Below are 15640 nucleotides of genomic sequence, written 5' to 3' on the forward strand. Positions count from 1 at the left end.
TTAGCAAAAAAATAGCCCTTCAAGAATATGTACTTGATTTTTCATTTGCCGCTTTTTTTCTTAATGGCTGTGCTAACTTTGGTCTTAAGCTAGCACAACCATGGCTTTTAGCGAATTGGCTGGAGCAAAAAAATCGGGAATAGAGCAAAAAAATAGCAAAAAAATAGCCCTGCAAGAATATGTACTTGATTTTTCATTTGCTGCTTTTTTTCTTTGTGGCTGTGCTACCTTTAGTCTTAAGCTAACACAGCCATGGGTTTTAGCGAATTGGCTGGAGCAAAAAAATCGGGAATAGAGCAAAAAATTAGCAAAAAAATAGCAAAAATTGTAGTATAGGTCGCGTTTGATTGTGCTGAAGTGGCTGTGCCAGCTTAATAGACGTACAACAGAGAAGCTATTAGCGTCTGAGCTGTGTGGCTCGATGGCAGGACGTAAGTCTACCGGAAGTCTATAATACAAATAGGGAAAAAACTAGGCTTCGGTTCGAATCTTGGAGCACCCTGATATTTTCTCGCGTTGTTGCTTATTTCTTACAAAACAACACTTTTCTATAATATCATGATTCATATCATGATTCATGGTCAGTCAATGATATAAACGCAGAACTTGTAAGCGCACGAGAGAGTTTGGTGTCGTATGTCATGAGGCCTGTTCTTTTTAGCTGAACTTCTTGCACAGTTCGTCTTTTCTTTTCAAGGTGGAGAGAAAAGGAAGAAAGATAAACTCCGTGCAACAACTTTAGTTAAAAAGAATAGATCGACTATCTCAATTTTGTAACTTTGCTACGAAAAGGCAAAATATTATAAATAGGATTATATTCTGAAACATGTTGGAACTTATACAAATATAATGATTTCTATAGTGTGCAGTTTGCTAGATCAGTCTCTAATGAGTTGTTTAAATAATGTTATTAACCCTAGCTGTACACATTTGTTTTTTAAACTCTAGATATACACACTGGAATCCCTGGGACCCCATCCATATTTGTTACCGTAACTTCTGTTAAAATGGATATATTTCAATTAATTTTTTTTCTATCGATGGAGAATTAATTAAGGAACAAGCTCATAACGTGTAAAAGTCGATAGAATTAAGGAACTTCGAGATATATAGGTTCAAAGAAAAAGAAAAATTTAGAAACGCGAAAAAATCTCGATTTAGAAAGTTGCGCTGGGGTTCCGGAGACCCCGGTGAGTACAGTTATTACAGCTAAGGTTAAGATAGTTTTGAGAAAATGAATATATTTTATAAAGCCTATATTGGAGTTAATAAACTCAGATAATCTTTTTCGGGGTTATTTGGATTATGAAATTTTTCGACATTAAAAATAGATACTACAGTAAAACTATGTTCTTTTTTTTTTCGTAAATTGTTTGAACGTACTAAACAAGGCTGTGCAAAAAGTTAAAAAGAATCTACTTATTTAAATATTATATATATTTACTCGTCTCTTTATTGTTTTCAATTATCTCTATTTTATTCTTTATGAATAAATTGTTAATTACCCAGCAAGAAATGGCTGTTAATTAGACATTGAATTGTTGAAATTATCAGACCGATATCGATTTGACATCAACTTGATTTCTCACTGGATATTATTTTTAATCAATTTATTTCTTTCTGAATAATGTTTACTTTTTAAATATAAGTTTTTTTAAAAATAATATTTTCTCTATACGAATACTTCTTGCTCTCATTGTATATAATTAAATAAATGTAATATTTTACGAACTTTTATGTTCGCCTTAATTTTTTTAAGCATTTATTCTATTTACATCATCGATGCAAAAATACAGTAAAGGCGACTGTTACTAACGCCGATTAATTTAATCGACGATTAACTCAATCAGCAGAATTACAATTATAGATAGAAGATTTTCATTACTTTTATCACAGTTAAGTATAGGAACGTAGAGATAAAACTATATCGCGAAGAAATAAAGTTAAGAACGATATATAGTCTTGCTGTTGACTACGTTGCTGATGAGTTAATCGTGGATTAAGTTAATCGGCATTGGTAACAGTCGCCCTAAAAACTTACGGAGATGTGTTGCCCAGAACGACCAAATCGAAGACGCAGCGATGGTGATCGCTGCGACTTTCGAATCATCAGGTGTTCCAGCGGGATGCCGCCGAAGCCGACGTTGTCGAGCGCATTGCGTTGTAGCAAGAGCTTATACAGCTCATGGATATTCTCTGCGGGTGCTTTTTCCGCCATTTCTTCTGTAAACATATAGATTTATTTATACATTTAACAGCAATACGCGAAAAATTTCTGTTATATTACATAATATTACTAAAATTTGAATAATTACCGAAAATATTCAAAATATCCTGCTATTTACATAATCTTTAATATAAAATAAGACATATTTACACAATAAACACATTCCTAATTTTTGTGGAATTACATAATTTCTGTAAAATTGCATGATTTTTTATATTTACAGGACTAACCATGTAATCTATTTTACATCTATTATATGTGTAAATTTGCGAAATTTTTTTAGTGTTAGTGGCTTGTGTCATATCGTGTCCAATCATGTGCAAAGTAACGATAAAAGTAACTGTAAAATTCGTTATTGTTACTAAAAAAATGTAATTTCGTTACGACCCTGCTGCAAATTCCCATGAGGAATTTTCCTATGGGTTTGCCTAACCATAGGTACCCATGGTAAATTCGACAGGCCCCCATGGGAGGAGGCTCCTATCTTGCTGTAAATTCCCATGGGTTTTTTCATGGGTTCCTATAGAAGACTATAAGATTCTGGCTCTGTTCCAAAATTTGCTGCCAGTACTGAAAATCTGTAGTTTACGTTATGTGCACTATAGATTTTTAGTGCTGACAGTAAATTTTGGAACACAACCTCTGTAGGAGCTTATACAGTGTAAACAATTGATGACAACAGAGAAAAATATCAGGGCGTTCCTCGTCTCGAACCCAGGCCTGGTTTTTTTCTCCGAATTGGTAGACTTCTGTTCTGCCACTGATTTATGAGCCACACAGTCCTGACGCTGATAGCTTCTCTGTTGTGCCTATTTCCTCTAAATTTCTTACAATAGATACCTATAGGATTTACGCAGCATGTATATATAGGGTGACATAGGAAATTTAGTACGAAACGTTGGAATTTCAAGAATGGATCTATATACACGGAGAAAATCCGCCAAATGCATAATCTTTATATAGAAAGCACCCGTGGAAGCCATAAGAATATTAACCTAAAATATATATATAAACACCCTGTTAAATTCATAATGTGGAATTATATATTCAGTTTGAACTATTTTTATAGAATTATTCTCTCAAGTTAGTATAGGTACCCATAGGAATGCGGAAGAGATGCCTATGAGAATTAAAGGCCTATAGGATACTGCATCTTGACGTATAGGAACATGTAGGTACATATAGGACAGAAATGTGTATACATCATTATCCTATGGTAGCCTATAGGCACTTTCAGTCTCCATGGGAGATACCTCCCCACTGTCTTACGTACGCCTACATGTTACTATACGTCACACTGGTATCCTATACATCCTTTTAGTTCTCATGGAGGCATCTGCCCACATTCCTGTAGGTACCTATACTAACCTATTGCATTCCTATGGATGTCCTACGTATACCTATAGGTAACTACATAAGCTCCTATAGAATCTTGTAGTCATCTATAGGAACCCATGAAAAACCCCATGGGAATTTGCAGCAGGGCGTTACAGTTACCAAAGAAAAAAAGTAATGCAGTTACTAGTAAAGTTACCAAAAAAGTAACTTGTAACTGTAATTTCGTTACAAGTACGAGTTACTTCCATTCCCTGTTAGTATCATAACTGACTTATTGATTTCTATCTGTCGCAACGTGAAGATTTTTTTCAGTATTTACAAATCGCATTCTAAATGTTCTCATCCACCATAGATGTAATTAAAAATTTCGAAAATCAGTAAGTTGACATCAACTAACTATTAATAGGCTACCATACACAGTGCTACTTATCTCTCTTTTTAGATCGTATGCAACATATAGAAGACAAGAAGTCAGTTATGATTTTATATTAATAAACAAAATTGTTTATCAATAAGTAATAAAATAGTAATAATGAATAATATAATAGTAATAATAAAATAATAAGTATATAGTAAAATTGTGTGTTTACATCTTAGAAATGGTTAAACTTTTGACCTATTTTCACTAAGGCTTTTTTACTCAGTGTGATGTGTATCTATCACATAAATACTGAATAGTTTTTTTTAAACACCTTGTATAACTGCGTGTATACAGGATTAAACACGTGTATATAGGATTAAACATGTGTGTACAGGATTAAACGTTGATATTCCATGAAAAAGAGGATTTAACGGATAGCAGGAAAGACGTCATTTTTTTTGTTTTACGCGTATTGGTATCGACACAATTGCAGAGAACAAATTCTTCCTCTGCATTATAAGATAAAGTATTATAAGATTAAGTAATTTTGCTTTAATATATGTATATCGATATGTATAATTACTGTATAAATATTTATCGCATTTCAACTACTGTCAATATTAACGATTCCTATTGCGAACGAATCTTGGAATAGTTTTTGATCCTCCTAAAGCGCCAACGAATCAGAAGCTTATTAGTTGAGAATTAATGACACACATTTTAAAAGCATCAATGGAATCTGTTGTCATATTGTCGACAAGTTTTCGATCGATAGCCATCACTTTGTCTTACGACAATAAACAAGTATCTTTCAGCGTTGCTTAAAAGTTGATTTCCGAGAAGTGTTTTGTGTGTCAAGCACAACTCTCTTATCCTATAGATACACGTATGCCGTATCTCACTTTCAAAAAAATATAAATCAGACACATATGTGATGCACGCGGCCAGTTTTACGGGAAAATAGAGAGAAAGTATGACGTTTTACAAGTACGTCCGTTTTATGCGGTATTAAACCGCTTTACGATAAGTAGCGTTCTTCGTATGGGCACGTAGGGTCATACGAATTGGTGGGCGTTTATACGGTTACTATCGTACATAACGCGCGTTATAACGATTATTCACTTTTATTCATCCACGTAGTCGTCCTATAAAAAAAATAACAGAAAAAAATACACATATTCTATCGGCGATGGCGACGTTATCTGACGTGTCGTTTATCATATACGTAATACATATATATATTTATATCTTGACATGCACGTATTCAGAATTATTAACGCTTTCAGTATCGGTATCAATTTTTTTTCAAAAAATAAAGATACATTGTGTTTCTATAAAATTTATAGATAGCAGATGTTTTTAGAATGTTTTTGACAACTATGAAAGCTATACTATTGTCAGTCATACAGCGCTTGACAAGGACGTTATTTTCTACGTACGTATTTGTATTTTACATCTTCACATATTTTTATTTACATAAAATATATATACATTACGGATTTAATAATGAATAAAGAAAGAATAAGGATTATCTCTGTTTATGGAGAACGTAAGCAGGAAAGAATTTAGAGGAAAAGTTTGAGGGATTTATGAAGGAAAGGGAAAAGAAGGAAATTTAATCATAAGTAGGATTTTAATATAAGAATAGAGGAGCTGGGAGGAATAGAAATGGAGGGAGAAAGTGTGGAGAGATATAACAAGAATAAAACTATGGGAAATATAGAGGTAAGAGCTTTGTAGAATGGGTAAAAGATAAAGTTTTTCATCTTTAAAGAAATTTATATATTTTGAACGGAAGAATGTTAGGTTACTGGGAGGATGAATATACATACATAGGAGCGAGAGGTAATTTGATTATAGATTAATAATTAATGAAAATGTAAATGATAGGATTATAGATTTTAAGGTTGATATAAGAGTGGACTCGGATTACTTGCCTTTGTGCTTGAAGATCAAGGAGCATGGAGAAGAAGAGACTGATCCAATTACAGAGGCTGAACAGGAGTGGGAGGAAGAAATAATATCCTGGAGTGATTAAAAGATACAAAAAGGAAACGGAGATAGAGGAGCAAAGGGAAGAAGAAACACAGGAAGAGAAGAATATAGAAGAAAGTTGGAAGAAAATTAAACGAATTGTTTATGGAGAAATGGTAAAGAAGAAAATAAAAGGAAGAAAAAGAAACTAAAGAGAGCACAAGGACTAGTGGAACAGGAGCCGTACTAAAGAAAAGAGGGAAGTTAAGAAGATGTATTGGAGATGGAAGAGAGAAAAGGTAGAAAGGGAAGATTATTTACAAGAGAGAAGAAAATTTAGGAAGGTAGAGGAAGGTTACCGATACCGACATACCACTTTGTTTTTAGACAATATTTCTTAAACAAAAGGTAAAAATACAACTTCAAAAACATAAATCTAAAGGACAACTATCTAAAATAAAGGACGTAGGTAGACAAAAAAAGTAAAAAGTGTCTTTTATCAGATAGTATAAGCAATTTTTATAATACTGTTTGCAATTTTGCAATAATTAAGTTTTTCGTAAGTTACGCAAAAATGAGCGTCTGACAAAATGGGCTCCAAAACTGACATAGTAGGCAATAATACCAACATTCCTATTCTATAAATAAAGATATGTCCTATTCTGTAAAGAAAACTAATTTATGAAACTATAAACATTTAAAATGACATGATATTATCGATAATACAGTCACTATTATTTTAATTACGCAATTTGCAAAAGAATACCGTAAGAATTTTCTTCTCGGATTCATAGAATTGGTTTTTAGCTAATTTGGTATAGAAATAAGTCACAAATATATGAATTATGAGTTTGTATTTCTTTAATTAGCTAAACAGATCATGATTTTATTAGTATTAATAAAGTGCAATAGTTAGTTTCTGAGAAATAAGGAGGTGTCACTTTAGGAGACTTATGTCAGTATCGGCAACTTTCCTCTACTGGAGAAAAAGCAAAGAGAAAAAAAAGAGCAGGAGAAGGAGAAATTAAGGAATCTGAGAAGAGAGGTGGATATATGAAAATATATTAATAAGAAGAGAGGCAGAAGGATGCAGATTGAAAATAGTATAAATAAAGAGGAATAGAGAAACTATTTCAAGAATCTGCTGGATGACAGGAGGTAGAAGGAGAGGAAACAGAAGTTAAGGATGGAAGCACAGAGCTGGGGGACGAAGAGCTGGAGGAAGAGAAGATAAGGATGTTAAGAAAAATGAAGCTTAAAAAAGCGACTGGTACCGATGGGATACCGGCAGAAGCATGGAAATATGCGGGAAAAGGTTTATGGACGAAGCTGGTATCTTTTATGAAGTTGGTGTGGAGAAAAGGCAGGATTCCGGAAGACTGGAAGAAAAGCATAGTAGTACCTCTATATAAGAGACGAGATCAAGAAAAAGTAACGAATTATAGAGGAATATCACTGCTATGCATTGCGTACAAATTATATGCGGGAGTATTGAAAAATAGATTAGAGAGGAAGACAGAAGAAAAAAGAATGATTCCAAAAACTCAAACAGGTTCCAGAAGAGGAAGTTTCATGATTGATAATATCTTCGTGCTGCTACACATCATACAGAGTATTACAGAGGGAAGAAAGCAGACTATATGATGTTTCTGGATCTGAAAGCAGTCTTTAATATAAGATAGATAAAAACATGTTATGTGACTGCCTGAGAAAGAAAGAAATAAACGAGAGTTTGATTAGAAGAATTAAGAGGACCTATGAAGAAACGGAAGTAATAGTAAGAATGAGGCTAGGAAATACGGAAAGTTTTATAACGAGGAAGGGCGTGAGGCAGAAGTGTGTGATGAGTCCACTCTTTTTTAATTTGTGCATTGCGGACTTAGATGAAAAATTACGAGGTAGGGGTATTGGTATGATAATCATACGTCCTTTATTTTAGATAGTTGTTCTTTAGATTTATTTATTGTTTCAAAACTCAATATTGTCCTTTATTTTTCAATATTATCTTTTACTGTTCTTTATTTTGACATTACCGGAAATTATTTTCTGACTAGCGTTAATATTATATTAATATTATATCTAATATTGTATTAATGAAGAAAATTTTACGGAAAATATTTTACAGTTAGATGCATATAAACGCAATTTGTTTTTATTAGAGGAAAGTCACCGATACCAACATACCACTTTGTTTTTAGACAATATTTCTTAAACAAAAGGTAAAAATAAAACTATAAAACTATAAAACGTAATTACAAACTGAAAACTGTCTTCTATCAGATAGTATACAGATGGTAAGCAGTTTTTATAATACTATTTGCAATTCTTCAATAATTAATTTTGTCGTAAGGTAAGCAAAAATGAGCGTCTGACAAAATGGGCTCCAAAACTGACACAGTAGGCAGTAATGCTACGTATTCCTATTCTTTTTATTTTACAGGAATTATCTGTATAAAGTACCTATAAGTGAATATATATAAGATTTTTCAGAATCATTTTACTTCGTTATAAAACATTTTTATTGAATTATATGCATATTTACTTTATGCTGTTCTGCAAGATGTAAATATGTAACGCGATAGTTTTTCTAGAGTTGTTCCATATATGCACGATTGCCTTCAGCTTCAATAGACTTATTTGACACTATGAAGCAACATTATAAAGATTAAGTTAGCTCATGGTATGTTTTATGGACAGGTGTGGCGGTTTACGCTGCACCCCAATTTTTAATTAAAAATCGTATTATGAAAAGACTAAGAGAAAAAATAATATAAATAAAACTTATTAGGTGTACAACTTTGCTTCCGCCGTTTTCCTATAGATGGCTTTAGCGGTAAGTGGTGGTCGAAATAAATAGATCATAGACGTCATACAATAAACTTGGGCATCTGTCAACATAACCCCATAGAAACATTAGTCGATTTGTGACTGCATCATAAAGTTATTCTCGATTGAAAATGTCAGTTTACGAACCAAATTCTCGTCATTTGCGGGAGGTTTTAATTTTCTGCTTCAATATGAAGAAATCTGCGACTGAAGCTCATCAAATGCTCTCAAATACTTATGGTGAAGCCGCTATTAGTGAAAGAACGTGTCGTGAGTGGTTTCAACGCTTCAAGAACGGTGATTTTGACGACGAAGACCGGTATAGCGGTGGAAGAGAGAAGGTTTTCGAAGATGCAGAATTGGAGGCATTACTTGATCAAGATTCGTGTCAAAATCAAGAAGAATTGGCATTGGGAGTGACTCAACAAGATCATTGGGAGTGACTCAACAAGTCAAAACGCCTCAAAGCCATGGGAATGATTCAGAAGCAAGGAAATTGGGTGCCGTACGAGTTGAAGCCGAGAGATGTTTGTTCGCTTGTGAACAGCTGCTTGAAAGTCAAAGACGGAAGGGATTTCTGCATCGCATTGTGACTGGGGACGAAAAATGGGTTCATTACGATAACCCCAAGCGTAGAAAATCATGGGGAGTTCCCGGCCATGCTTCCACGTCGACGGTCAAACCGAATATTCGCGGCTCCAAGGTCATGCTCTGTATTTGGTAGGACCTTCTCGGCGTAGTGTATTATGAGCTGTTAAAACCGACTGAAACAATCACAGGCGATCGGTGTCGAACGCAATTGATGCGTTTGAGCCGAGCATTGAAAGACAAACGGCCGCAATACAACGAGACACGATAAAGTGATTTTGCAGCGTGACAATGCTCGACCCCATGTTGCGAAAGTGGTCAAGACATACTTGGAAACGTTGAAATGGGAAGTCCTACCCCACCCACCGTATTCTCTAGACGTTGCTCCCTCTGACTATCACTTGTTTCGATCAATGGCACACAGCCTGACTGACCAGCACTTCCGGTCTTACGGAGAAGTACAAAATTGGATCGATTTGTGGATCGCCTCGAAAGATGACTAGTTTTTTCGACGCGGGAGGATTCGTACGCTGCCCGAAATATGGGAGAAAATAGTGGCCAGCAATGGACAATACTTTGAATCATAAATGTATAACCAGTTTTTTACAATAAAGCCTCGAATTTCGGGAAAAAAACGGCGGAAGCAAAGTTGTACACCTAATATTTCGGAAACTACAAGTATTTAAAATGACGTAATATTATCAATAATATAGTCACTATTATTTAAACCTCACAATTTACAAAAGAAAATCGTACGAATTTTATTTTAGCATTTGTAGAATTCTTTTTTAACTGATTTGATATAGAAACAAGCCACAAACCTACGAATTATGAGTTTGTACTTTTTAATTAGCTAAACAGATCATGATTTTATTAGTATTAATAAAGTGCAATAGTTAGTTTCCGAAAAATAAGAGGGTATCACTTTAGGAGACCTATGTCAGTATCGGCGACTTTCCTCTAATTATATTTCTTAATTTTTTAAAATTTATTTAAACTAGTTGTTTTTATTTTTTATTATTTCGAACTTTTTATTATTTCAGACCAAAGGTTTGTTCCAATATAGTCGAATCAGTTTCGAACTATTGGAAAACTGCGCATTATCTTAATTTTATAATGCATAAATTCTATACAGTCACAAACTAATTTGAAAACATGTAAGAACAAAGCCCTAAAATTTTCAGATTTCCTTTATTTTTTTTATCTTTAAGAAGATATGGTTACCATCCAAAGCCTTACAGATACTTAAATTCCTACATCTTCTCTACTTTTTACCCCATATAAATATCGAGGGAACAGACATAAAAGAGCAAAGGATCTAGAATCTCGCGCATGTGAGTTTATTGGCAAAAAATAGGGAAGCCCTGCAGGATATGATGGGAACTTTTAAAAGATATTTAGGGGAAAGAAAACTTGAACTCTGTACAGATAAAACTAAGGTGTTAGCTTGTAATAGGAGAGGAAGAGAGAAAATTGAAAAATGGGAATGGGGTAAAAAGTAGATAGAGGAGGTGCAGGGATTTAAATATCTATAAGGCTTTACTCTGAACAGGTGGGGTAACTATACAAATCATATTAAGGAATTAGATAGAAAAGATAAGTTGATGGCAAAAGAATTGAAGTTTAGATGAGAGGATGTGTAGAAATGATTTCAGGAGGATGCGGATTTTATTTAGATTTTTGGTGCAAAGTGTTATGGCTTATGAAGTGTGAAAATATATATATTGGGATGGGAGGAGAAAGAGGAATTAAAAAAGATTATAATGAATTGTATAAGGTGGATTTTTAGTTTGGATTTCTACACTCCAAGATACATAATTATGAGGGAACTACTTATGGATAAACTTAAAGTAGGTTAGGGAATATAAGCAATAAGATTTGAACAAAAAATAAAATCAGAAAGGGTAGGAAATTTGACGCGCGCGTGTTGGGAAGAGAAGATAAGAAATAGAGTTGGGAGGATTTATATAGATATGAAAGGGTAAGGTATTACAATAGAAATGGATGGGGGCAAGAAAAGTGATATACCAAGAAGAAAGTTTTGAAGATCAGTTAATAAATAGGGAAAGGGGAAGATGCAAAAAAGGATTGTAGAATTTCTAAGGCAAAGTAAAACGAGAGATATAAGAAGTTAGAGGATAAATATAGCGCAGGATTCCGTCGTATCTGAGGTTCAAAGAAAACTTAGAAGAATGGAAAAAAGGAGATGAGATGAGAGCTTTGTTTAAATTAAGATGTGGAAATTTGGAGGAAGGCAATAAATATTAATTGGGAGAGCATAAGAGAGAGAGAGAAGAACTGTGTATTCTGTGGTAGGGGAAAAGATTATTTACACAGCACTACATTGAGAAGTGTCCGGAGATAAGAGAAAGATTTATACTAAATTAGGAGAGGAAAAAAAAGTGGAAGGATTTGAAGAAGATTGTACGATGAAGATTTAGGCGAGGTAAAAGGGGAAATAATAAAGAAATTATGGAAAGAGAGAGATGAAGTTAAAAGAAGAAGAAAGGATACGATTTCTAATGAGAGGATCTAGAAAAAATACAAAAGTAAAACTAATGATAGAGATGGTGCAATTTAGCGAATGATGGAAAGAAAATAAGAAAAAAGAAATAATGAGTGATAATGATAAAAAATAAGTAATAATTATAGGTTATGATAAGCCTATGACAGGGCTATAGCTATTAGATTTAGTGTAAATTTAATTGAACAGAATCTATAGTATTAGAATTAGATACAGGATAAAAGCGGATAAACTGTAAAGAAAGGAAATGAAGGAATGTAAAAAATCAAATGCATAGGATAGATGGTTAAACCAGAGGTAGTAAGATAGTAATAAAGTATAATAATTATTTAATAATAATATATATAGTAATATGTGTGTGATAGTGTGTGGATAAGGTGTGGAGATGTGAATTACCCCATAATGGGGTAAGATATGTAAACCAAGTCCCCTTCTTGACTATATATGCTGAAGCGTAATAAATTCTATTCATAAAATATACATAGAAAATAAATTGAAAAAGAGTTTGTATTATTTATTATTGCATTTTATTGTTATTATTAAAACCAAACATTTTAAGAGAGAACACGCGTTCTCAATTTACTATAGAGAAAATATATTTATGACCGGGAATGCTGGGAATGAAAAAGCTCCGAAACGGATGTTGTTCAAAAGACACATATGTCTTTTATTATTTTCAAATAACAGTATTGATGAACTTAACCAGTTCATTAATAAAAAAACCGATCTTTTTTTGTTGTAACAGAGTAGTAGGTACATGTCGACCTTGTAAGAATACAGACGATAGAATTTTCCCGTGTGTATATCGCACAAAGGCAAGCAGGCAACCATTTTCCGATTGAATAGGCACCTTTCGACTCTATGAAAAACTTGCGTGGTAAAATTCGAGGACGCGCGATGATGTGAAACATGTGTTGGTACGGTTTTTTTTATTCAAAACCGCAGCTCGTGTACAATCGATAAACCTAGTTTTGTGCATTAAAAACATTGTGAAATATCAGATATAAAAATAATGGCATACTGCAATTGCAATGGTTTGACCTTTATGCCAAATGCGAATTATTTGTTCTATGAAAAAAGCAAAATCAATGAAGCGCGAGTTTAAAAGTAGATGGGATTGTCCGATGCACCTGTTGACTATTATAACGCGCTGTACAGCCTTTCGCGTTATAATATATATGCGGACTATGTTATATTAAATTTTATCTCCATGAAGCTAAATATTCGCTGTTTGCTTCGCTAATGGCTTCTCTAACACTACCGTGCAATTTCAGATAATTTAATAAATAACATCGAAATTACGAGGACATTCTGAAAAAAAAATTAAATCTTCCATAAAGAGAAAAGAGACTATATTGAAATATGTATCAACTACAACAAGTGGAGCTGATATCGATGTTTGTGATGCTCGACTGAACGCTTTTGCGGTCTGCGGGAAAACCACGTACCGGAATTTGTTCGTGCACGAGTGGAATGTAGGAATATATTGATAAAACGCTTATGGCAAAAGGACCCTAACAGATAATTCGCGCGAAAGCGATGTTGTGACGAGGTCATTTTGGTATTGCTCGGAGAGAGAGGAAAAGAGAGACCCTATGATATGACACGATCCTCTTATAAGCGATTATTGAATGGAGAGAGATTTGACCGATCGTACGCGTGATTAGGGGCAATGATGAAAGTGACACGTAGGACGATCAATACGATCAGACCGGATTTATGATGAGTTTATATCTTGCGGTGAAATACATAATTCCTAATCATCCTGGATCAACTGTGTTTCGTATCGAGCGCTGTAATTATTCATTGCACTGTAATATTATCTTCATTAGCTCGTAAGAGGGAATATCCGTGAGTACTGATTCCGTGTTTAAAAATAACTTTAGTTCTCACTATTAACGGTGTTATATTTTTTTTCTCTTAAACACATTATCAGATTATTTAAACTTTATTTTTTCCCAATAGTACAAACGAATATAGGACTCGTTCATTTTCTAGGCTTGTTATTTATATTTTCTCTAACTAAGGAAGCGTTTATATTGGCCGTAACCGTAATCTATAAGAATTGATTAATCACAGTCAAGTATACCTCTCTCACTTGGCGGTAAGAAGGGAATATTCAAAGGTAATTGGTTAATTTTTACAGATTACGGTATACGACATACGGCATACGGTTACGGTCAATATAAACACTCCCTAACTTGCTCAATTCATTTATTAAAAGTATTAGATGATAAATATCTGTACATTAAGAACATGGTGCTTTTAATTTGTGATAAAAATAATAAACTTTCTGTAACATATTTGAAGCAAAAATCGTGAAATTATTTATTTTATTTTATTTTATTATTTTTTTGTTGAAAAGAAATTAATTTCTGTTTAAAATCTGTCCAAAATTTTGCGAGAAATGAACGCCTTTTTAATTCTGAATAACTCTATATAACTATAAAACTATTTAACTCTATATAACTATAAAACTATTAATATTTAGATTTTAATATTTTACCTAAAAAAATTTACTATATATACGGAAAGAGAAATAATCTGTTATTAAAAATATGTATGCGAATTGTAAAAAACAAAAAATTATATATTTTATAATATAAAACTATTAAACATTACTTTTGAATTACGCTAAAAAAATTATTCTATAGATACGCGTGAAGATAACTGCAATCACATAACATCGTATAACATAATAAGGTAAAACCGTTATATTACCAAATGCAATACGATAGAAAGTTTAAATTAGACTTACATTTTTCGCTACGGTCTAGAAGTGAACGTTTAATAATAGCCATCCTTTGCGATTATTAATTATTATAGTAGGAGACACGCTGGCAACGGCCTCGCATTGATATGCGGTATTACCGGTAATGGAATACAAAAACGTGTTATCATGTCAAGTAAGAGTGAAACTTTAATGAGACTTATGGCGCGAGAGGATAGCTCGGCAAAACGCAAATTTACGTCAAAAGAACGAGAAATATTCATCATAAGAATTCGTCAGAATGGTAAGCTTTGAAGAAAAATATAGAAGTTTATTATTGTTGTTGCTTTAAAGAAATATAAGAATATATATATATAAAGTATAAAAATAAAAAGCCTATTTCGGAAATGGTACAAGTTTAATAGTGAATTCGATTGGATGCACTCACTGCGAACTGATGCACATAAAGCCGTCGTTACAAATTAACGTAAAGATATGCATTTCAGTATCGAGTTGTTTCTCATCCTATTGAAGTGGATTGCGATATTCACAAAATATTGGCGTTCTAATAATGGATTTCGAAATAGAGATAACTCAACTACGGAATGTATAGCTTCTGTATATATACATAGAAAAATACGGAAGTATTAATTACTCTATGCAAGTAATAATTACTTTTAAGTATTTCAAAAGTTCATATATCCGCAAATCTATCATAAGTTTATCACAAGCATTAATCTTCTGCGAACCAGGTGAAAAATCAATATGGATCATATGATGGGTATATCTGATACCCCATGCTATATTTCATCATAAATATACTATAATTTAGTATGATTGGTAACAACGCACCCTCCAGTTGCACAAAATCGCCAACATGCGCGCGATATTTCTTAGGAAGTTGAAATTTTTCTTGCTTGGGTTTATCACACCTACCTGGTTCGCGGAGAATTAAATTTATTCAAAACATATTCTAAAGTAAGTTTAAATATAATATATAATAAATCAAGTTTATTAAATTAAAAGAAATTCGATTTACTTATTAAGAAGAGAGAGAGAGAGAGAGAGAGAGAGAGAGGGGGGGGGGGGGTG

The 15640-nt window shown here is 33.2% G+C and overlaps 1 protein-coding gene across 2 annotated transcripts in view; it reads right to left on the reverse strand.

Annotated features, from left to right (window-relative positions):
- The window catches only part of LOC108762490 (short neuropeptide F), a 33838-nt gene that overhangs the window by 7992 nt on the left and 10206 nt on the right, over nucleotides 1-15640 (reverse strand). For both annotated transcript variants that reach the window (XM_018509510.1, XM_018509511.1), the window contains exon 3: nucleotides 2042-2223. In XM_018509510.1, the coding sequence (XP_018365012.1) occupies nucleotides 2042-2223 (182 nt within the window). The remainder of the gene's footprint in view (nucleotides 1-2041; nucleotides 2224-15640) is intronic.

Source organism: Trachymyrmex cornetzi, unplaced genomic scaffold (genome assembly GCF_001594075.2).
Source record: "Trachymyrmex cornetzi isolate Tcor2-1 unplaced genomic scaffold, Tcor1.1 scaffold302, whole genome shotgun sequence".
NCBI classification, from domain to species: Eukaryota; Metazoa; Arthropoda; class Insecta; order Hymenoptera; family Formicidae; genus Trachymyrmex; species Trachymyrmex cornetzi.